Source organism: Oncorhynchus mykiss, chromosome Y, assembly GCF_013265735.2.
Source record: "Oncorhynchus mykiss isolate Arlee chromosome Y, USDA_OmykA_1.1, whole genome shotgun sequence".
Classification (NCBI taxonomy): domain Eukaryota; kingdom Metazoa; phylum Chordata; class Actinopteri; order Salmoniformes; family Salmonidae; genus Oncorhynchus; species Oncorhynchus mykiss.
The window spans coordinates 17,169,036-17,193,009 of NC_048593.1; the positions used below are offsets into that span (position 1 = coordinate 17,169,036).

The 23,974-nt window shown below is 45.7% G+C and overlaps 1 protein-coding gene across 2 annotated transcripts in view; it reads right to left on the minus strand.

Moving 5' to 3' along the window:
- Nucleotides 1-1,648: 1,648 nt before the first annotated feature.
- specc1lb (sperm antigen with calponin homology and coiled-coil domains 1-like b) overlaps nucleotides 1,649-23,974 on the minus strand; it is a 30,109-nt gene continuing 7,783 nt past the window's right edge. The window contains exons 2-15 of one of the 2 annotated variants that reach the window (XM_021590793.2): nucleotides 22,496-22,694; nucleotides 22,249-22,372; nucleotides 20,390-22,092; nucleotides 20,035-20,242; nucleotides 19,680-19,753; nucleotides 19,269-19,438; nucleotides 18,897-19,182; nucleotides 11,404-11,482; nucleotides 8,223-8,312; nucleotides 7,939-8,056; nucleotides 7,087-7,189; nucleotides 3,757-3,873; nucleotides 3,243-3,302; nucleotides 1,649-2,542 (exon numbers count right to left, since the gene is read on the minus strand). In XM_021590793.2, coding sequence (XP_021446468.2) covers nucleotides 2,453-2,542; nucleotides 3,243-3,302; nucleotides 3,757-3,873; nucleotides 7,087-7,189; nucleotides 7,939-8,056; nucleotides 8,223-8,312; nucleotides 11,404-11,482; nucleotides 18,897-19,182; nucleotides 19,269-19,438; nucleotides 19,680-19,753; nucleotides 20,035-20,242; nucleotides 20,390-22,092; nucleotides 22,249-22,372; nucleotides 22,496-22,657 — 3,384 coding nt within the window. In that variant the 5' untranslated portion in view covers nucleotides 22,658-22,694 and the 3' untranslated portion in view covers nucleotides 1,649-2,452. Of the gene's footprint in view, nucleotides 2,543-3,242; nucleotides 3,303-3,756; nucleotides 3,874-7,086; nucleotides 7,190-7,938; nucleotides 8,057-8,222; nucleotides 8,316-11,403; nucleotides 11,483-18,896; nucleotides 19,183-19,268; nucleotides 19,439-19,679; nucleotides 19,754-20,034; nucleotides 20,243-20,389; nucleotides 22,093-22,248; nucleotides 22,373-22,495; nucleotides 22,695-23,974 lie in introns of both variants that reach the window. The other variant, XM_021590792.2, reaches the window with a different exon arrangement.

The window sequence follows — 23,974 nt, forward strand, 5'->3', positions numbered from 1 at the left end:
ACAACTTGACTGGAGTCCATCTGTGGTAAATTCAATTGATTGAACATGATTTGGAAAGGGGCACAATATAAGGTCCCACAGTTGACAGTGCATGTCAAAGCAAACACCAAGCCATGAGGTCGAGGGAATTGTCCGTAGAGCTCCGAGCCATGATTGTAATCGATGCACAAATCTAGGGAAAGTTACAAAAACATTTCTGCAGCATTTAAAGTCCCCAAGAACAGTGCCCTCAATCATTCTTAAAAAGGGTAGAAGTTTGGAACCAACAAGCCTCATCCTAGCGCTAAACTGAGCAATCGGGGGAGAAGGGCCTTGGTCAGGGAGGTGACCAAGAACCCAATGGTCACTCTGACAGAGCTCAAGAGTTCCTCTGTCAAGATGGTAGAGTGGCCAGACGGAAGCCACTCCTCAGTAAAAAGCACATGACAGCCCACTTGGAGTTTGCCAAAAGGCACCTAAAAGGAAACAAGATTCTATGGTCTGATGAAACCAAGATTGAACTCTTTGGCCTGAATGCAAGTGTCATGTCTGGAGGAAACCTGGCACCATCTCTATCATGCTGTGGGGATGTTTTTCCGCGTCAGGGACTGGGAGACTAGTCAGGACAGAGGCAAAGATGAACGGAGCAAAGCACAGAGAGATCCTTGATGAAAACCTGCTCCAGAGCGCTCAGGACCTCAGAATGCGGCAACGGACATCTTCCAACAGGACAATGACCCTAAGCACGCAGCAAAGACAACGCAGAAGTGGCTTTGGGACAAGTCTCTGAATGTCATTGGATGGCCCGGCCAGAGCCCGGACTTGAACCCGATCTAACATCTCTGGACAGACCTGAAAATAGCTGGCCAGCGATGCTCCCCATCCAACTTGACAGAGCTTGAGAGGATCTGCAGAGAAGAATGGGAGAAACTCCTCAAATACAGGTGTGCCAAGCTTGTCACGTCATACCCAAGAAGACTCAAGGCTGTAATCGCTGCCAAACGTGCTTCAACAAAGTACTGAGTAAAGGTCTGAATACTTCTGTAAATGTTAGCAAAAATTTCTACAAAACCTGTTTTTGCTTTGTAATTATGGAGTATTGTGTGTAGAAAAAAACAACTATTTAAATCAATTTTAGAATTAGGCTGTAACCTACCAAAATGTGGAAAAAGTGAAGGGGTCTTAATACTTTCGGAAGGCACTGTATGTCAACAACCAACCATTCCTCCAAAGGACCATTCTATGGAATACACGCCATGAAAATCCCCAAAATCAGTCTATTTTTTTGTCCTGGTTTCATGAGCAATCACCCTTTGAAACCTTCAAAGTGTTTTTCATGGCATTGATGAAGGTTTAAACACATTCCATTTGAGTAAAGAGCCTCCCCTCCCCTCGTTGTGCTTTGAAACCAGTGAGGATTTGTGAAACAGTAAGGGGTGCCTTTACCGTAATGACAAAACTGTTAGCTTATCAGGTCAGCTCCCTGTGTTGTTCAGCCTATTTATGGATTGGTGTGCTACAGGGCAACTGACCTCACTATACACCCAGAGACTGGCCATGATGGCCAACCATCAGTTTCGCAGAGTTTGGACACAACAGACTGCTAGACTGAGAAAAAATAACAAAATGTAAATGGTGTAAAAGACTTCAATGCGATTGACGTCTGTTACTAATGGTCAATGCTTATTGTATTGGCCAATTATGACAAACAAGAGACTAACATGGCACTGATTATTGTGAAGTTCAAGATATCATCTGCCAAACTTGTAGATTATCTCTTTGGAATATATATATAGCAAAGCATCAGGCTAAAACAGTACACAACACCTACCGTGACAGTTAAGCTGGACCCTCTATCAGGTAAGGCACACTTACCATTAAAGTCATTGCTCGGACAAAATGGGCAAACCAATTTTTAAAACGCAGTCCTGTTCTCTGCAGTATTCCAAATCCAAATCCAAAAACCATACCCACATTGTTTTTCAGCTCGCTAAACATGTACTACCCAACTTGAAGTGTAGTGTTGGAGGTGATCATGGTGTTATTATAGGCTACTGCAGACAGCGCAGAGTTCACATAGGGCTGGGGTCAAGAGGTCAAAAGACTTGAGTATACAGGAAGTCGCTGATCCAAGGGAATTTGAACGACAGATGGGGGGGGCCTGGTCAACACATTGTCCAATACCCAGGGCCTCGGTCTATCCATAACATAGTCTTCGAGGGTTTCAGTCTAGCTGAGAAACCACATGAGCGTCCCAAGCCAAGAATTTGTGGAACATTGCAGCGTACACATGGAACATACTGGATGGAGTTAAGTGATAACTCTTAAAATGTACAACTCAGGGTCCCAGAAGTCTTTTCAGGTAGCATTAGCTGATGTTGCTGTAAGGTTGTCCAGTGTTGTGATGACAGCCCTGGCTGGAAATGTGGTCTGGGGTGTGCGGGGCTGCGAGGTGTTCAGGCTTGAAGATGGGTCACGTCTCAAAGTACTTGTAGATGGCCGTGACGTAGGTCATCACACTCTGCCAGTCAGGCCTCTCTGTGTACACCATCTCTCCAATGTCCTGAGAGAGTGAGTCAAAGAGAGATATGGGTTGCAATACAAATGCGTAACACACTGCATAGTTTCTTTCGCTGCAAATTGTACGTGCAGAATATTCTCTGAGTAAGAGATGGTGAGGAATAAGCAAGCACCCCTCGTTTGGCCTAAGAGTAAGAAGTCACAATACTTTCCACCAGAGAAAGGTGGAGAGGTGTTCCTGCCTCTACTTAATATCTAAATGGTCATATAATTGTCAAGAACACAGAGAGCGTCTCTTTTGTTTTAATAGCAAATCTCCTCCCCCTCTGTCAGCTCTCTGGAGTGTGTATTGGGGAAAACAGTGGATCACACACACAGAGGAAACCCAGCCCGTCTCTTGTTACGCTGAAGTCAACTGGCCTCGGTGTGACACCGCTCCTAAATAAACTGGAGCTGCTTGCTATTGACATGAACACATCTTCTTTTAAGGCCTCACAGGCTACAGCCGGCCAAACTATGTGACGTTGGTGTGCATTGCTGCTGTAGGTGCAACTATACATCAGCCCCGTCTTCCTGTTGCCCAGTCAAGCCTTACAAAGGGGAGGAAGTCACATGGAATGTCTCTCTCATCCCCCTCGAATAAAGCATCTGACTCATTTCATTCTAAGCTTTTAGTGGTAGTCAAATATCCTTTCGTTCAAATGGTGGAGCCGTCTTGGGTTCCTTTTAGCTCGGACACCTACCAACGTGGACTTGATCCCGACACTTTCCGCAGCCTGGAAAGCCAGTGTGAAATTCTCCTTCTGAAAGAAAAGGGAGAAAATAACCGTTTTTTGATGAACGAACAACAAAGTGCATACATGACACAAAATTTCCAAACACTTGTAGGGGCGGATTCCTGGACACAGCTTAGGCCTAGCTATGGACACTTTTTTATTTTATTTTACCTTTATTTAACTAGGCAAGTCAGTTAAGAACAAATTCTTCTTTTCAATGACGGCCTAGGAACAGTGGCGGTTAACCGCCTTGTTCAGGGGCAGAATGACAGATTTGTACCTTGTCAGCTCGGGGATTTGAACTTGCAACCTTCCGGTTACTAGTCCAACGCTCTAACCACTAGGCTACCCTGTCACCCCGGCAGGCAAGCTCAATGGAGAATATTAATTGAAAATGCTTTTAAGTCCACGATTAGACTTAATCTGTGTCCAGGGACTCCACCATGACTGCCTTAGTTGACAATGGGAGCCTCGATCTCACCTTGTCCTGGCTGGAGAGCTCCAGGTAGGGGATGTGGGCAGGCAGGTAGGTGTGGAGAACAGCACAGAAGGCCAGCCCGTCGTTCCAGCTGCTGCTGAAGTTGGTGATGTCAATGTTCTGCAGCGAAGGAGCACAACAGTAAGGGATCAACAAAACCCCAGCCATAGGCTATCCTGATGTTTGACCATGTCATCCCAAACCACCAGCAACAACCATAGATTACGCAAACCGTGGTCTTTCAAGGGAAGTGGAAGAAGGAACATGTTTTAGCACACTAGTGGTTACTTACACTGCCTTGCACTCGAGCGAGAATTTGACTTCAACCTTCCGCCACCCCCTTCTGTGTGCCCAATGACCCCTGGTCAAAAGTAATGCACGATATAGGGAATAGGGTGCCATTTGGGACGCAGGCCCTGTCTACAGCAAGGCAGCCCTCATGTCTTCTAAGGGTCACAGGGAACCTTTGTCAGTTATCAGAGATGTTGCGTGTCAAGGGACATGGGGAGAAGAAAATGGTACAGATACCAGGGCGCCGTTACACAAGGGACACCGCAGTGTGGAGCATGGAAGAGGAAGGGGGTGCCTGCTTACTCCGCCAAGAGGCGTCGCTGCTCTCTGTGGGACCCCAATTCACTGGCTCTCCGGGATCACAGCACCCGTCTGTCGCATTGATGACAACCAGGACTACACTTCCTGCAGACAAAGGCACTCTAGTCACTAACTATGGTGAGTCACACTGGTTGCTTAGCTTTGCCAACTCGTCTTTTCCTTGGAACCTTCCACCCACACAAAAACCGGAAAACTATTGAGAAAGGACTGTTAAACCGCTGACATACTTAGAAACAAGGAACATAAAAATGAGGCATGTTTAAGGCATGTATTCTCTATGCATCCCTTTTACTAGAGGAGTATATGAAGCAACGATGCATAGTAGAGTTCACGCGACAGGAGGATCCCAGCAGAGAGCATTAAAGTATAATCTGTGGAAAAACAGGGCTGAGCTACGTTAGGAAAGGCTTGGCTGGTAGCAGTGTGTTTACAGTGAGCATGGCAGTGAGTCAACTGGCACAAAGCACTCCGAGCAGCAACAGAGCACAGGTAATGAACACATTTACTATGGGCCTCATGAAAACAATGCCACATAGGCCTATATACCGTATATATAAAAGAGAACAAGCGAGAACACTTTGTGGAAAGAAAATGTACGATTTAGAAGGGAGCCAGGGGACCAATAGAAAATACAAACTAGAGAGGCTATTTAGCATTGTAGCAAAGGCCTTGTTGTTCCATTTCCCAGACTGAACAGCTAAAAAGTCGTGGCCAACTCCGTAGGGCACCCCCCCAAAAAAAAGGTTTATACAGTTGTGGGCAACTCCGTAGGGCACCCCCCCAAATAAGAGGTTTATACAGTCGTGGGCAACTCCGTAGGGCACCCCCCAAAGAGGTTTACACAGTCGTGGCCAAAAGTTGAGAATGACACAAATATTAATTTTCACAAAATCTGCTGCTTCAGTGTCTTGAGATATTTTTGTCAGATGTTACTATGGAATACTGAAGTATAATTAGCATTTCATAAGTGTCAAAGGCTTTTATTGACAATTACATGAAGTTGATGCAAAGAGTCAATATTTGATGTGTTGACCCTTCTTTTTCAAGACCTCTGCAATCTGCCCTGACATGCTGTCAATTAACTTCTGGGCCACATTCTGACTGATGGCAACCCATTCTTGCATAATCAATGCTTGGAGTTTGTCAGAATTTGTGGGTTTTTGTTTGTCCACCCGCCTCTTGAGGATTGACCACAAGTTCTCAATGGGATTAAGGTCTGGGGAGATTCCTGGCCATGGACCCAAAATATCGATGTTTTGTTCCCCGAGCCACTTAGTTATCACGTTTGCCTTATGGCAAGGTGCGCCATCATGCTGGAAAAGGCATTGTTCGTCACCAAACTGTTCCTGGATGGTTGGGAGAAGTTGCTCTCGGTTGATGTGTTGGTACCATTCTTTATTCATGGCTGTGTTCTTGGGCAAAATTGTGAGTGAGCCCACTCCCTTGGCTGAGAAGCAACCCCACACATGAATGGTCTCAGGATGCTTTACTGTTGGCATGACACAGGACTGGTGGTAGCGCTCACCTTGTCTTCTCCAGACAAGCTTTTTTTCCAGATGCCCCAAACAATCAGAAAGGGGATTCATCAGAGAAAATGACTTTACCCCAGTCCCCAGCAGTCCAATCCCTGTACCTTTTGCAGAATATCAGTCTGTCCCTGATGTTTTTCCTGGAGAGAAGTTGCTTCTTTGCTGACCTTCTTGACACCAGGACATCCTCCAAAAGTATTCGCTCTTGAACCGCTCTTCTTGAAGTTCTTGATGATCCGATAAATGGTTGATTTAGGTGCAATCTTACAGGCAGCAATATCCTTGCCTGTGAAGCCCTTTTTGTGCAAAGCAATGATGACGGCATGCGTTTCCTTGCAGGTAACCATGGTTGATAGAGGAAGAACAATGATTCCAAACACCACCCTCCTTTTGAAGCTTTCAGTTTGTTATTCGAACTCAATCAGCATGACAGAGTGATCTCCAGCCTTGTCCTCGTCGACACTCACACCTGTGTTAACGAGAGCATCACTGACGATGTCAGCTGGTCCTTTTGTGGCAGGGCTGAAATGCAGCAGACATTTTTTGGGGGGGATTCAGTTAATTTGCATGGCAAAGAGGGACTTTGCAATTAATTGCAATTCATCTGATCACTCTTCATAACATTCTGGAGTATACGCAAATTGCCATCATACAAACTGAGGCAGCAGACTTCGTGAAAATTAATATTTGTGTCATTCTCAAAACTTTTGGACACGACTGTCTCTGTTGTAGCACAAAATGCACATTTGTACCAACATGCCCCAGCCCATGCCGTGGAGAGATTCAGAGAAAGGGAGAGGGCAGAGGAAGGGCCGGGACGTCGGTGAAGTCTGGCACACTTCCTGGAGAGGGTAAAGCCTAACTGCTACCATGGTAACTAGACAGGGCAGACCTTAATGCTTCCTGGTGGGTAAACATCTTAAAAGCCTCAAAGGAGTAAGAAGGGGCTCTGATTGGAAACGAACAGGAAGGAAACACAGCGTTTACCGTCTGTGTTTGCAGCTATTGGAGAAAGCGCACAAGGCAATGGCCCTATTGATTAAAACAGAGTAACGGTAATGATCTGATATTCTTTCCTGCATCTAAACCTGTTGAGAAATCAAAGCATTGTCCAATGGGATGGAATAAGTACGGTGCGCTAGTTGGGGTGTGCCTGTACCCTCGACCCATTCCCCACCCTGTTAGTTCGTACCTGGTATCCTTCAGTCTTCTTCTGGCACCACTTGAGCAGGGCGTTCCTCTTGGATCCCCCGTACTCCCTGGCCAGTGCAGACAGGGCGTCTTTTCTCCCCTCCCTATGGACACACACCAGAAATTAAAGAGCACACAGACAGAAAGAATGATCCTACACAAAGGGGTGTTTTACAGACACAGAGTAAGCCTGATCTTGGACTAAAATGCATTTTCTATGGAGATTCCACATTGAGCTTGATTTTTTTTGTCCAGCACTGGGCTTTATCCGTGTCCAGGAAACAGTCTCATTGTGTCTCTTTCAGAAGATGATCATCTACAACACGTCAGGGGGGGACATTGAAAAACATTTGTCTTTTTGTCTGTCATCCTATGTAACTATACTCTCCCAGCCCCCTGCATTCACCAACTAGCATGTCAAGATGGTGAACAATAGAATCCTTCCATGAGATTGAATAATTCAGAGAAAGGGGAATACAGAGATGGAGCTCAGGAACGAGAGGGAGATAGTGAAAGGAGAAAATGTGTCCTTTCAGTCGAGCCCCTCAGCCATTCAGAGCAGTGTGTGTTGTCAGCGGTCAATATATGGTTATCAGGTTGCAGTCAATTAGATTTCCAGTCAACGCATCCCGAATTACCTGGCATTTCCAGTTCGACCCCTGCGTCCCTCTGTTAGACTGGACAATCAATCTGTCACTTTTCTCATCTACTTATTTGTTCATCTACAGGGCAGAGGAGCCATGGAGCCATGGGGACATGGGACACAGACACACACACAAACAGATAGTGACGTGCACGCCACACAGATACTGACGCACACAGACGGAGAGCAAGAGAGCGAGAGAGAGCATACCGTAAGCGTCCCCTTGTGGAGGGGGGGACTGAGGTGGTGGGGGAGGAGGCTGCAGGGGAGGAGGTGTTCTCTAAGGAAGACATGTCTCTCTTCAGCTCCTCACTGCTCCTGCGAGACACTGGGGACACAGGTCACTGTTTTAGTTGTAGCTTACCACAGTGTCATCAGTACCACAATCACATTACTTTTAACTATCAAGCTGCAATCAGGTCACTTGGAGCACACAGGCACAGATTTATGTTACAGCCTCTGACACAGGTACATATGGTGGCGTAAACACACACCTGAGAGGGACTTGGAGGAGGAGTCCATGTTGGGGACCCTCTGAAGGGCAGAGGGGGTGCGGGTCCCAGAGGAGGCCCGGAACAGGTGATCTGCTGTTGGGGATGGAGAACACACATCAGTCCCTATTACTCTAAATGAACCCATAGGGGAACTAAGAGCCCTACCAGTAAAATAAGCTAACTTCAGAGCCCAAGTTAAAACCTTCATTAATACCTGTTAATGCAAGCAGACTTTTTCCCCAAAATACAAAAGCAGTGGGCTGCTTTTGTGCCAAGCTTAGTGGAAAAACAGTGTGAGCTGAGCTAGCAGGGGTGGCTCTAAATTAGCGTGTGAACGGGGGGCTAAATCCAACGTGGCACATTCCCATTTCTCCTGGTCCGCAGCACAAATGGCACCCTATTAAATGCACTACTTTTGACCAGGGCCTATAGGGCTCTAGTCATTAAAGTGGTGCACTATACAGGGAATAGGATTCCATTTTCCCCAAGCCCTGTTGTCTGGGCCTGTGGCCTCCCCACTGAGGGCTGCCTGCTATATGAACCTCATTTTAAAATGAAAGAGTGCTTCTTCCATTATTACACCTGACACTCAAGATAGAGGTCAATCTCACAGTCCTGGTGGGTCGGAGTTATCCAATCCCCTACCCGTCTGCTACACACTGCCCTACCATTACAACCACCACTGTCCAAGCAATACCTCCTAGACGGCAGTCTTGTCTTGCGGGGTTCTTCGCCTGAGATGTCACGGCGCAGTGAGGAAACCTACTAAACTAGTTGAAGGCCCTGACTAAGTGGAGAAGAGCATCTACTAAATGACAAGTGTCATGTGATTGGTCGAAAGAACAGACTACGATTTCGGGCAATCAAATTAGTCAAAATATTCCAATTCAAGAGTTTTCATGAAATCAACTATATGCATTGAGCTTGTCTGATGCTTTAAGCACACTGTTTGAAGAAATAGAACACAAATGATTCAAGAGAGCCAGAGATCAAGATAACCAGAAGAAACACAATTAAAAACGCACATGCTGGGCTTCGGTGATTCTGCCGTTACTCTCCTGAAGTTGCCGGTAATAGGCTACAGGAGTCGGAAACCTTTCTCATGTGGAATGTCAATTTATCTTACCATTTCTACCGATCTGCGTGCCAGTTATGGTTTTCAAATAAACATTTTCGTGGAAGTTTCATTTCATTTATAATAATGTCTTCATATCGCAAAATCATTGTCATGTGGTTAATCAGAACTCTATCCAAATCTTTATTAAAATGATAAACCTAAAAAGTAACTTCTATTGCCAACTATGTAAAAAATGCCTACATAAAGCCAACAAATAAAAACATTGCAGCCACAGGTAGAAAATATCCTGATAAAAATTAACATCCTACAAATCACATTGGCTATACATTGCCTGTCTGCAATGAACTTGAAACATTGTATCACCTATTAACTTGGGTCAGGCCTGAAGCTGATTCCAGCAATCTTGCAACATTGTATAAAATATTCTGGACCTCAGAGTTTCCTGCACAGACACAGCTGTAGTCTATTTGTGCTGTAGGCTATTCAGGTAAGCCTAAGTTGACACACCTACTCATTTAAGGGTTTTTATTTATTTAGACTATTTTCTACATTGTAGAATAACAGTGAAGGCATCAAAACTATGAAATAACACATATGGAATCATGTAGACAGCTTTGCACACTCTTGGCATTCTCTCAACCAGCTTCATGAGGTAGTCACCTGGAATGCATTTCAATTAACAGGTGTGCCTTGTTAAAAGTTAATTTGTGGAATTTCTTTCCTTCTTAATGCGTTTGAGCCAATCAGTTGTGTTGTGACAAGGTAGGGATGGTATACACAAGGTAGCCCTATTTGGTAAAAGACCAAGTCCATATTATGGCAAGAATAGCTCAAATAAGCAAAGAGAAATGACAGTCCATCATTACTTTAAGACATGAAGGTCAGTCAATGCGGAACATTTCAAGAACTTTGAAAGTTTCTTCAAGTGCAGTCACAAAAACCATCAAGGGCTATGATGAAACTGGCTCTCATGAGGACCACCACAGGAATGGAAGACCCAGAGTTACCTCTGCTGCAGAGGTTAAGTTCATTAGAGTTATCAGCCTCAGATTTCAGCCCAAATAAATGCTTCACAGAGATCAGGTAACAGACACATCTCAACATAAACTGTTCAGAGGAGACTGTGTGAATCAGGCCTTCATGGTCAAATTACTGCAAAGAAACCACTACTAAAGGACATCAATAAGAAGAAGAGACTTGCTCGGGCCAAGAAACACGAGCAATGAACATTAGACCGGTGGAAATCTGTCCTTTGGTCTGATGAGTTCAAATTAGAGATTTTTGGTTCCAACCACCGTGTCTTTGTGAGACAGAGAGTAGGTGAACGGATGATCTCCGCCTGTGTGGTTCCTACCATGAAGCATGGCGGAGGTGGTGTGATGGTGCGTTGCTAGTCACACTGTCTGTGACTTATTTAGAATTCAAAAAGGCACACTTAACCAGAATTTTGCAGCGATACGCCATCCCATCTGGTTTGCGCTTAGTCCCACTATCTTTTGTTTTTCAACAGGACAATGACCCAAAACACATGTCCAGGCTGTGTAAGAACTATTTGACCAAGGAGAGTGATGGAGTGCTGCATCAGATCAGATCATCAGACCCCACAATCACCCGACCTTAACCCAATTGAGATGGATGGTTTGGGATGAGTTGGACCGCAGAGTGAAGGAAAAGCAGCCAACAAGTGCTCAGCATGTGGGAACTTCTTCAAGACTGTTGGAAAAGCATTCCTCATGAAGCTGGTTGAGAGAATGCCAAGAGTGTGCAAAGCTGTCATTAAGGCAAAGGGTTGCTACTTTGAAGAATATCAACTATATTTTGATTTGTTTAACACTTTTTTGGTTACTACATGATTCCATGTGTGTTATTTCATAGTTTTATTGTCTTCACTAATGTTCTACAATGTAGAAAATAGTAAAAATAAAGAAATACCCTTGAAAGTAGGTGTTCAAACTTTTGACTGGTACTATATATTTGCTACTGCTCGACAAAAAAAGGAATCTTTCTCAACCAAAAGCCTACTGATCAAACAATCGACTAATTGGAGTCATAACGGTTGTCCAACAGAATATAGTTGATATGAATGAAGACTGTTGTACCCACCTGGCATATTGAGGTCTGTGTAGCTTGACCTTTTATCCACCATGGAGGACAGGGGTTTGGGGGTCGACGCAGTGTGCCTCTAACATAGCAACAGAGGAGAATTAGACACACACACACACAAATATTCTTCATTAATGAGGACAGGATAGCTGTACTACTCATAAAGTACTGATCTTCCTAATAGTTTAGTCGCACCAAAGAAAAGTGATAGAGATAAAAAAAAAAACAGTACAGTTGTGGTTGGAAGCCCAAGGGCTTATATGAAAACCACACCAAAGTGTAAAAACAAATTGAAAAGGGGGGGAAAAGGCAAACAAAACCTACTAATTATAAATTAATTGATCAGTGAACTTTGGGGTTGGTTAATTAAGGTGAAGTGTACCATCATTATGTAATAATGTTGGTGCCGAGTTTGAGCCACAGAGCAAAAATGCTCGCCTGAGTGGCATCCATGTTGTTTGTGCTGTCATGCCAACTCCTCGTCATGCCAAAACATGGTTGGCTTTGCAATGACAGCGATGGAGTTGGCAAGACAACAGCTAAACAGGTGGGACAAGGCTAGGATAACTCATGGTGTAGTGGAAGAGGATGTGGGTCACAGAGTGCTTCTACTTCCAGTGACTTGAGCCCATTTCCCTCTATTTCAGGGGTGTTCAACTCATTTTGCCCTGAGGGCTACAGTTGGTCTTCAACAAGGTCCGGACTTCAGGACTGAAAATTGGTTAGATTAATTCACCGTCAGAATTTGCACAAAAAAAGTGTCCTCTAGCCATCGTTTTTGGAATTTTCGATGCCCTCTGACTGTCTAGCTTTCATTTCGGTGATTATTAGCGAGCTGGACAGTCAAGAAACTGTAGGATTTTTTACTCAAAACTAGTCGTGGGCCAGATGTTTGACACCCCTGCACTGCTTTGTCCTCTCTGACTCACTGCACTAGTCGTTCTATTCCAGTAGGCCTGCAATTACTGACTTGGCACAAATAATCAAACCCAGTAGCATTGCAGTTCTTGACACACTCAAACTGGTGTGCCCGTCCCCTACTTCCATACCCCATTCAAAAAGGTGCAAATCTTTTGTCTTGCCCATTCACCCTTCATCTGAATGGCACACATACACAATCCATATCTCAAGGCTTAAACATCCTTCTTTAACCGTCTTCTCCTCTTCATCTAAATCGTCTCCTCCTCTTCATCTACACTGATTGAAGTGGATTTAACTAGTGACATCAAAAAAGGGATCATAGACTGACCAGGTGAAAGCTATGTCATGGAAAGGGCAGGTGTTCCTAGGGCTGTGGGGGTCATGACAGCCGGTGATTGTCATGCAAATAACGTCCGGTAATTGACTGCCAATTAACATAAACATGTTTAGCATCTCCTGGCTTCCACGCATAGCCTACAAGCCACTGCTGTGGACCTTTGGAACATCTACATTTTAAAGAAGTATGATAAATCCATTTATATTGAACAAAAATATAAATGCAGCATGTAAAGTGTTGGTCCCATGTTTCATGAGCTGAAATAAAAGATTATTTGTGCACAAATTTGTTTACATGCCTGTTAGTAAACATTTCTCCTTTGCCAAGAATCTCTCCACCTGACAAGTGTGGCATATCAAGAAGCTCATTATTAAACAGCATGATCCTTACACAGGGGATAATAAAAGGCCACTCTAAACTGTGCAGTTGTGTCACACAACACAATGCCACAGATGTCTGAAGTTTTTAGAGAGATTGCAACTGCAGAAATGCCAGAGAATTTAATGTTAATTTCTCTCCATAAGACGCCTTCAATGTCGTTATAGAGAATTTGGCAACCGGCCTCACAAACGCAGACCATGCCTCACAAACGCAAACCATGCCAGTCCAGGACTTCCACATCTGGCTTCTTCACCTGTGGTATAGTCTGAGACCAGCCACCTGGACAGCTGATGTCCTTTATTTAACTAGGCAAGTCAGTTAAGAACAAATTCATATTTACAATGACAGCCTACCCCGGCCAAACCCAGACTGGGCCAATTGTGCACCGCCCTATGGGACTCCCAATCACAGCCGGTTATGATGCAGCCTGGATTCAAACCAAGGACTGCAGTGACGCCTCTTGCACTGAGATGCAGTGCCTTAGACCGCTGTGCCACTCAGGAGCCTGATGAAACTGAGGAGTATTTCTGTCTGTAACAAAGCCCTTTTGTGGGGAGAAACTAATTCTGATTGGCTGGACCTGGCTCCCCAGTGAGTGGGCCTGTCATGTGAAATCCATAGATTAGGGCCTAATGAATTTATTTCAATTGACTGATTCCCTTATATGAACTGTAACTCAGTAAGTTAGATGACATTTTTTGCTGAGCTTATATTTTTGTTCAGTATAATATAGTCTACACAATCAAAATAAATCCATTATTTATTTTAGGCAGGTCTAAAGAAACATTATGATGTGAAGAAAATGTAGCCTATTTCAGAAGAACAGAATAGCATATTCTGAGTCGTCCTTATGTCCGGTCCTGATCTGGCTATGCCATATGTCAGTGGGCTACACTAGTTCACTAGGCAGGTAAGATTTGCTTATAAGTCCTATGGCATTATGTTATAGTAATATTACAATTGAACATGGCTGAATAAAATAGAAAGGATATTTTTCCCCAAACGATTTCCGAGGGAGTGCACATGCGGGTATTCTGTGTTGAGCGGTTAACAAAATAAACATGTCCTCCTATATGATTCATTGAGTTATTCATGCAACTTCAGTTGTGATAAAAACGTTAGGCTATATGTTTTGATCTCTAATACATTCGAAGGTTACATGAGGCTACTCTCAGAACAAGCACTCTGCTCTGTTTCTTGTGCAGGCTGCACACACTTAATCAGTCTCTCATTCAAAATTTGACAAGCACTTGATAATATTCTCACCCATCAGACTTTCCTCAATGTAATCTGTTCTTTACAATTATTTTAGAACCTCCCACAAAAAAAACACTTAACTAGGCGCTGTAGTCTATGGGCTCTCCAACCATGTTCCAGGGGTCCTAGGCCTTTACGTTTGGAGTTATTTGGCCACTTTAGTTGCGATAGAAACCTTAGCAAAACATATATGCTACATGATGCATGAAACTATGATTAAAAAATGCACGCGCGGTCTCTTGCCTGATTGTACACTCTGGGCATTATTCACGTGATAATATTCTCACTTATCACACTATTTTCACTATAATCTTGTCTTTACAAATACTAAATAATACACTACACGGCCAAAGGTATGTGGACACCTGCTCATCAAACATCTCATTCCAAAATCATGGGCGTTAATATGGAATTGGTCCCCTCTTTGCTGCAATAACAGCTTCCACTCTTCTGGGAAGGCTATCCACTAGATGTTGGATCATTGCTGCAGGGACTTGCTTCCATTCAGCCACAAAAGCATTAGTGAGGTCGGGCATGGATGTTGGTCGATTAGGCCTGGCTCGCAGTCGGCATTCCAATTCATCCCAAAGGGCATTTGGTATTTTATTATGATCCCCATTGCCTGTTGTAAAAGCAGCAGCTACTCTTCCTGGGGTTGAGGTCAGGGCTCTTTGCAGGCCAGTCAAGCTCTTCCAGACCGATCAATAAATCATTTCTGTATGAACCTCGCTTTATGCACTGGGCCATTGTTATGCTGAAACAGGAAAGGTCCTTCCCAAAACTGTTGCCACAAAGTTGGAAGCACAGAATCGTCTAGAATGTCAGTGTATGCTGCAGCGTTAAGATTTCCCTTCACTGGAACTAAGGAGCCAAGCCCAAACCATGAAAAAACAGCCCCAGACCATTATTCCTCCTGCACCAAACTTTACAGTCGGCACTATGCATTAGGGCAGGTCGTGCCTTGCATCCTCCAAATCTAGATTCATCCATCGGACTGCCAGATGGTGAAGTGTGATTCATCACTCCAGAGAACGCGTTTCCACTGCTCCAGAGTTCAATGGTGGCGAGCTTTACACCACTCCAGCCAACGCTTTGCATTGCGCATGGTGATCTTAGGCTTGTGTGCGGCTGCTCGGCCATTTCATGAAACTCACGACGAACAGTTCTTGCACTAACATCGCATCCAGAGGCAGTTTGGATCTTGGTGGTGAGTGTTGCAACCGAAGACAGACAATATTTATGCGCTACGCGCTTCAGCACTCCCGTTCTGTGAGCTTGTGTGGCCTACCACTTTGCGGCTGAGCTGTTATTGCTCCTAGACATTTCCACTTCACAATATCAGCACTTACAGTTGACTGGGGCAGCTCTAGTAGGGCAGAAATTGGACCAACTGACTTGTTGGAAAGGTGGCATCCTATGACAGGGCCACGTTGAAAGTCACTGAGCCCTTTAATACGGGCCATTCTACTGCAAATGTTTGTCTATTGAGATTGCATGGCTGTATGCTCGATTTTATACCCTTTTTAATCCATAAATCTATGTTCACATACTTTTGGCCATGTAGTGTATGTGTAAAATAATGTTTTATTTCAAAATGGGCATTATGGGCTTTTCCCGTAGTTCATTTTCATGCCAGCCAGATAGGTTACCCGTTTATAAAGCAAAGTGCTTAATATTAGGACAGTTGAGAAACAAATATAGTAGGCCTAGCCTAAGAAAGCTGATGGAATCCTCCTCTTTTTAATAGAGGCCATTACAACTGTTCTCACGCAAATGCATAGCCTATAGAAATGTTGCATAACATGAGCTTATAGGAACAGCTGGCTCTCACTGGGCAACAGGTGATCCTATTGTACTCAAACTCTGAATTTCAGGCCTCTCATGAACTGTTTGATTATATTTACGATTGCATTTGTGTCAGAGTGATTTAGAGGAACAATAAAGCACTGAGTACCGGTCATTAGAGACGGCCGTTAGCAAGTTTGGTAGGCTACAAATGACAGAGGCAACAGAGGGCAGTTTCGGAGAAGCCTAGGTACTGTGACTCAACGGTCATGTGGAATTTGACTGCGGTCATGACTCGTGACTGCCGGTGTGGCGGTAATACGGTCACCGTAACAGCCTTAGGTGTTCCTAATGTTTTGTACGATCATTGTAGAATAAATAAATATCATCATGTTGTAAAGTGCTTAATTTATTCTACACCAACCTAGATATATTGTTTCCATCTGAGCACTCAGACCTGATCTTCATTAAAATGCGAGTGAGGTTCCTCAGAGTGAGGGACGGGCATCATATAGCGCCTGCTATATTGACCGCTCTCAAAATAAACTCCACAGGGTAAATTAATGTTTCATGACCATCGTCTGTCTGCTCTGGGAGAGCTTTGTCTGTCTGCTCTGCTATACAGAGCTTTGTTTCACGGAAGAGCTTTTCCTATAGCTTGAACCAAAAATAACGCAGGCAGCGACCTTCCAATTCACTGAAAAGATTGGCTGCGCGCCAAACAGACAGAACCCACCGATCCAAATGAACAATGTTACAGAGTGATTGAGTGAATGGGCTCCCTGTGTATGTTGATTTACACTTTGGTGGTGGCAATATGAAGACCAACCAAAGGTATTTTGGTTTAACTTCTTTGGGACTGTGGGGCAGTATTGAGTAGCTTGGATGAATAAGGTGTCCAGAGTAAACTGCCTGCTACTCAGGCCCAGTTGCTAATATATGCATATTATTAGTAGATTTGGATAGAAAACACTCTGAAGTTTCTAAAACTTTGAATGATGGCTGTGAGTATAACAGAACTCATATGGCAGGTAAAAACCTGAGAAAAATTCCAACCAGGAAGTGGGAAATCTGAGGTTTGTAGTTTTTCAACTCATTGCCTATCGAATATACAGTGTCTATGGGGCCATATTGCACTTCCTAAGGCTTCCACTAGATGTCAACAGTCTTTAGAACCTTGTTTGATGCTTCTACTGTGAAGGAGAGGGGAATGAGAGCTGAATGAGTCAGAGGTCTGCCAGAGTGGCATGAGCTGATCACACCTGATCACGTGAGAGTGACCTGCATTCCATCGCTTTTCTACAGACAAAGGAATTCTCCAGTTGAAACATTATTGAAGATTTATGATAAAAACATAAAGGTAAGTGAATATTTATAATACTATTTCTGACTTCTGTTGACTCCACAACATGGCGAATATCTGTATGGCTTGTTTTGTTGTCTGAACACTGTACTCAGATTATTGCATGGTGTGCTTTTTCGGTAAAGCTTTTTTGAAATCTGACACAGCGGTTGCATTAAGTTGATCTAAAGTTCCATGCATAACACTTGTATTTTCATCAACATTTATGATGAGTATTTCTGTAAATTGATGTGGCTCTCTGCAAAATCACCGGATGTTTTGGAAGCAAAACATTACTGAATGTAACGCGCCAATGTAAACAGATTTCTTTATATAAATATGAACCTTATGGAGCAAAACATACATGTATTGTGTAACATGAAGTCCTATGAGTGTCATCTGATGAAGATCAAAGGTTAGTGATGAATTGTATCTATATTTCCTCTCTTTGGCTGGAAAAATGGCTGTGTTTTTCTGTGACTAGGTACTGATCTAACATAATCGTTTGGTGTGCTTTCGTCGTAAAGCCTTTTTGAAATCTGACACTGTGGCTGGATTTACAACAAGTTTACCTTTAAAATGGTGTAAAATACTTCTATGTTTGAGGAATATTAATTATGGGATTTCTGTTGTTTTGAATTTGGCGCCCTGCAATTTCACTGGCTGTTGGTGAGGTGAGACGCTACCGTCCCGAATATCCCAGAGAGGTTTAAGGCTTCTTTTTAGAAGCCAGTTTATAATTGTGAACATGTAGCCTACAAGAAATAAAAAATCTATCAATTGCACTTAAACTTAGCCTGTAAAAGAATTATGCCTAATTCAAGACACATGGCTCTATTTCTGTGGAGACATATCTCTCTGATATCTAGAGCTTCAGATGCTCTATTCCCCAAAAGGTCAGACTTAAACTGGACTTGACACTCAGAGCAAGGCTAACATAGCTGGCACTGGCAACCAACACAGGAGCTTAACTCAAACAACATGCTGCAGTGTTAGCTCTGAAAGCCTGCCTTAATTCACTGGTCTTGTGATAGTTCAAATGCCTTTGGGCCTGTTCTAACCAAAGGTTGGCCAAGACATTAAACTGAACCCATTAGAAGTTAAAATGTTAATGTTCAAGAATCACCCTTCCTCATTCTCCATCCAACCCGACTTGACACACAAACATCCTGTTTTGTGACATAATGGTCATGTGCCACCTATTCAGAGCATATATCTCAAGTTAACTTGAAGAGGACATCTTGACTGTTAGGGTAGAAACCATCAGGTCCTGCATGGGTCTGGAATTCTCAGTAGTTCTACAAAGACAAGGACAAAGGAACGATAGAGGGGCTGACATCTAACAAATCAATCAGGATGGGGTTAGAGACCTACAGCTTCCTCCTTCTCAGGGGTGACCTGTGCTGCCTGGTGACATGGTTCAGAATGCTGTTTATGGGCTACTGGTCTACCATCGGGTGTTTTTCTTACCTGTATGGGAGAGATAGCAGCAGCAGGTGGGGTTTTCAGAGGACTGGGGCTGAGGGGTGTACGGGCAACCATTGTGGTAACTGCTGGCACGGCTGCTGTGGGGGAGGTTGGGACAGGGCCTGCAGTGGAGGCATTGTCAAAGTTTTTGATGAGGGTCTTAACGGTTGGAGAGGGCTCAGAGGAGGTAGAGGAGAGTCGGCTGAGACCCATGCCCTGCCTCAGGGCAGCTAGGTCCCTCTCAACTGCATTCATGTAGTTATACACCCTGCCCCTCTCTTCATCCTGCCTAGAGACATAACAGATGGTCAATATCTTTGACACAGGGAGATTGGAAGACACACACACGCAACAACAACAACAAAGACCACATACTTCTTGAGCTCCTCCAGCTCTTTGCTCATGTTCTCGTTCTTCTCCTGTGTGTCCAGTAGGCGGCGCCGCAGGTCCCCGATCTCCTCCTGAGCCTCGGACTTGATGTCGTTGGCGATGACCACCGCCGTCTGCAGGTCGGCCTGGAACTGACGCCACTCCATAGACTCCTCCTGCAACGGGAGGTGTGAACACATATGGACACACATCACATGGGTCCCTATGGGCCCTAGTCAAAAGTAGTGCACTATATAGGGAGTAGGGATGCAGCCATGGGCTAACACTAAGGGCCTTCACACCCATGTTTATTACATCTGTGTTAAATATCTTCATGTTATGTTCCATACAAGAGCAACATTTAACTCCGATATGGATGAGGCACAGGACAGTATTCCTCCCACTTCCCCAAATTACCCGGAGCTTTCGATGCAGAATCTTGATCTCACGCTCCATGTCATGTTTTTGGTCCTGTAGTTTTTTGACGGAGTCTGAAAGAAAAATGATTAATGATTAAATTAATGGAGATGGGATAAACTAGCTTACTTGGATGTGTTATAATGGTCCCACATCCCCACCTTGTGGTCACACATCAGGTTTCCCCCTAGTCCATTTACCTGAGAGCTACCACATCCCAAATAGCACCTTATTCCCTAAATAGTTCACAAATTTGACCAGAACCCTGTTGGCCTTGGTTAAAGGTAGTGCATTACAAATGGAATAGGGTAGGGTGCCATTTGGGGATGTAACCTAGCGTCCATCCAACACTCACTCTCCAGGTCTGTGATCATGAGGTTATCATGGAGTTTGAGGGCTCGGTGTTGCTCCACCTCGTCCTCCAGCTCAAAAATGGTCTCCTTCATGTCAGAGACCTCTGTGTCCCTTTCCTCCAGCTCAGAACACTGCTGGGCCAGGGCCCGCTTCTGCTCAGCCAACTGCTTCTGCACCTCGCCACGGAATGCACGGAAGTCCTCCTCCAGCTGACGGGACAATGGGAGATGTATGTGTGAGCACACGTGTCATAAACATACAAAGATATGAATTGGGAGAAATACTAACACTTAAAAAATATCCCGGACTGATGGATAATCTGAATGGAAAGCGTTTTAACTATGAGAATATGTGACCTTGCGGATGCCGTCCTGTAGCCTGGCGGCCTCGTCGTGGGTGTGGTCCAGGTCCTCCTGCAGCTGAACAGACTCAGCCTCTGCCCTCTCCTTGTCCCTCCTCTCGCTCTCCAGCAGGTGGCGGATGTCCGTCTTGTCCCCGGCATTGTGGATGGAGTAGAGCTCAGCCACCCGCTGCCTCTCCTGCTCCAGTTGGACTCTGCACCGAGCCAGCTCCGCCTGCTCCCCCCCAGCCGCCTCCCTCATGGCCTCCAGCTCTGCTGCCGCCGTCGCTCTTTCCCTGCGCTCCATATCAGCCTGCCGCTCTGCCATGTGCACCCGTTCCTTCAGCGCTGAGATGAGGCCCTGGGCCTCGGCGTTGTCCTGCTCTGCCATTTTCAGCGCCCCGCTCAGGTGCTGCTGCACCCCCAGCAGCTGCTCCCTCTCGAAGTGGGCGCCCTGCGTCAGGTCCACATAGCGGCGCTCCAGCTCCAGGTAGCGCCCGCTCTTAGTGTCCTGCTCGTCGGCCGGGGCATACGCCACGCGGTGCTCATCCAGCAGGCCCCGGAAGTAGTCCATCTGCCGGCAGTAAAGCTCCAGCCGGTCACCCTGCTGGCACAGGGAATCCACCAGGATGGTCCGCTCCTCACCCAGTCGCTCGTTCTCTGTGCTTAGTTCCTGGGTAATCTGCTGCAGATCAGCCAACTCCTGTAGTGTGGCCTGGAGCTCCTCAGAGGTGCAGTGCTGGTTCTCCTCCATCTGGTGAATGCGCTCCGTTAGACAGGCCACCGACACCTCGCTGGTGTTGCCACTACTGCCTCTACGGGAGCGCTCGCCGTGACTCGGTGGCCCGCCCTCTGACTCGGAGGAGGAGCCGCAGGCAGAGGCAGAACCAGAGGGGGCATCCAGGGCATCATCGCTGGAGGTGATTGGCTGGTAGGCTTCGCTGCATTCGCTGTCGGCCGCCTCAGGGGAGATGACTCGCCGGGGGTCAAGAAGGTCTTCAGTAGAGCCGCAGGCAGAGCTGTGAGGGGAGACCTCATGTAAAAAAGAGGCCTGTGGGCACCCTCCATCTCCATAACTGCCATCACGGGCTGGGGGAAGATCCGAGCTAAGGCAGGGGCCTTGCAGGGTCTTTAGGGGGCTGTCCAGCCTCTGCTCCAGGGAGAAACCCAGGGCGTTGAGCCGGTCCTTCAGCATGCGGTTCTCACTCTTCAGCATGTTCAGCTCTCCACGGATCCCCTGGTTCTGGTCCTGTAGCAAGAGCAGGGTGGATTCCACGTCTGCAGAGATGAGAGGAGTAGGGGCTTCCATCTCCTGGTCCTGTGGAGGCTTAGCCTCAGCAGTCTCCTCGCCCTCGCCTTCCTCTCTGGCTCTGCTCCCCCCATCCTCTTCCTCCTCCTCGGGCAGGCCTAGCTGGACACGGATGCCCCGGAGCTCTGTGCGCAGGTGGAGGATCTCCACGTCTTTGCTCTTGGCCAGGCCCAGCAGGTCCTTCACCCTGCTCTCCAGGACCGTCTTGTCGCTGAGCTGCCCGTTCGACCTGGACTTGCTCATACGGGACTCAGATTCAGTCACAGTCCGGCAGCGGACTCTCTTGGGCGGTGACAAGGCATCGGAGGGTCCGGAGAGCTTCCTGCTGGTGGTGCAAGTTCTGGAGCGTTCCCGTAGTCCCTCCCGCGATGAACCAAGCTCCTTCACCACAGAGGTGGTCCCACGCTTGCCTGAGGAATACAATACAGTACATTATTGAAGGTCAAGAAGTTGGCATTTTTATTTGGGTCAGAGCTAATCACAAACAGAGAATAGTCTGTAAGTAGCTCTATGTGTTGATGATGTGCCGGAGTTGGTCTTCGTCTTGCCCTGTGGGTTGCTGGTACCTGTAGTGGAGGAGTTTGAAGAGTGGACAGAGCCAGTCTTCTTCGCCTTGGGAATAGTGCTGCTCCCAGCAGAGGCTCCACTGCCTACTGTTGTTACTGATGGAAGGTCATCATTGCTCTTCGCCTGGCCAAAGAGAAACATGACAGTTATCATACCAGCTATTGGACCTATAAAGATAAAAAGGGGCTTCCATGGTTGTTGTTGCAGTATGAAGCCAGTGCTCGCTTTTGCCTTCTGCATTCGTACCTTAGACAGTGGCGCGGTGGCAGAGGTCTTGGCTGTAATCTTGCCGGCTGTGCCCATGGTGGTGGTGGCGCCCTCAGGCTTGACTTTCTCAACGGTCTGGGCCTTGGTGGCTGCGGCTGTGGCTTTGGAGACGCCTGCCACTGGCCTGGTTGCTTTCCTCATACTGGACTCTCGGTTTCTCGGACATTTACAGCGTAGTCTGTGTGGAACAAAAACATACAAGCACGCAGGATGAGTTAATAACAGGACGATGCGGTAACACATGCATGTATCAGAGGGTTTCTTGTTTCTTAGCCAGAGGGAAAAAAGTAATATTTTTGCACCATAATTAACCCCAGTCAACAACCTCTTACAGCTACTATAAATACTAAAGAACAAGACTGACAAATGCTTAGCCTAAAAACTACAAGTGTTATAGGATGCAGCCCCTCTAAATACTAGTTTGTAAATCATTAGTTTTAAATCTATTGCAAGAACACTCAATTAGCCTAGATTGCCTTTTGAAAATCCTGTTAGTTACCTGATGCCTGCGGTAGTAGTTTTCTTGGGAGAAGACATGGCCTGTGATCTAGAGGCTAGGTATTAGCTAAGGAGTTGCTGTCTAATCTGGAGGAGAGACTAAATTACTACAATTCTCCCGTGCTGCGGTCTATTTATGTTCAAACGCCAGCCAGCACTACCTCCTTCTCAGACACAAACACAGACCACATGGTGATAACGGTCATTGGATGCAGGTTTGAAAGCACACAAAGCAAAGCGTGTGATTGGACGTCTCAAGCGTGTAGCTAGCTGCCTCTCTCATCACATCATCATGAGACGGTTGAACTGCGGCTGCAGTAACTGTGGTCTGGGCAGGCCAGCTGGGCCTTGCCTTAAAAAGGCATGAGGAGCCTTTGTGTGCCGGCCTATAACGGTGCCCAGGCAATGAAAAAAATCCCTCACTTTAGTCATAACATTTCACTTTCAGTACAGTAGCTGGCCTTTGGAAGTATTCTACTACATGTCGGCCTATGTCTGAGATGGCGACCCTCTTCTTCTTGAAGATGGATTATTCAAATTTAACAGGCTACTCGCCATCATCTAGAATGAATCACATATTGCCTGCCTGATGAAGTCTAAGTCCCCCCACTCACAGATCAGTCGATTTAAATAACAAGATAAATCTTGACCATTATGACCACTACTAAACATTTCCTTTTCCCAGCCCCCTTGTCTTTGAACTTGACCTGTTTGTACTGCAGACAAAACAGAGACGTCTGGAGACGCACCCTGGACAGACAACACAAAGACGTCTGGAGACGCACCCTGGACAGACAACACAAAGACGTCTGGAGACGCACCCTGGACAGACAAAACAGAGACGTCTGGAGACGCACCCTGGACAGACAACACAAAGACGTCTGGAGACGCACCCTGGACAGACAACACAAAGACGTCTGGAGACGCACCCTGGACAGACAACACAAAGACGTCTGGAGA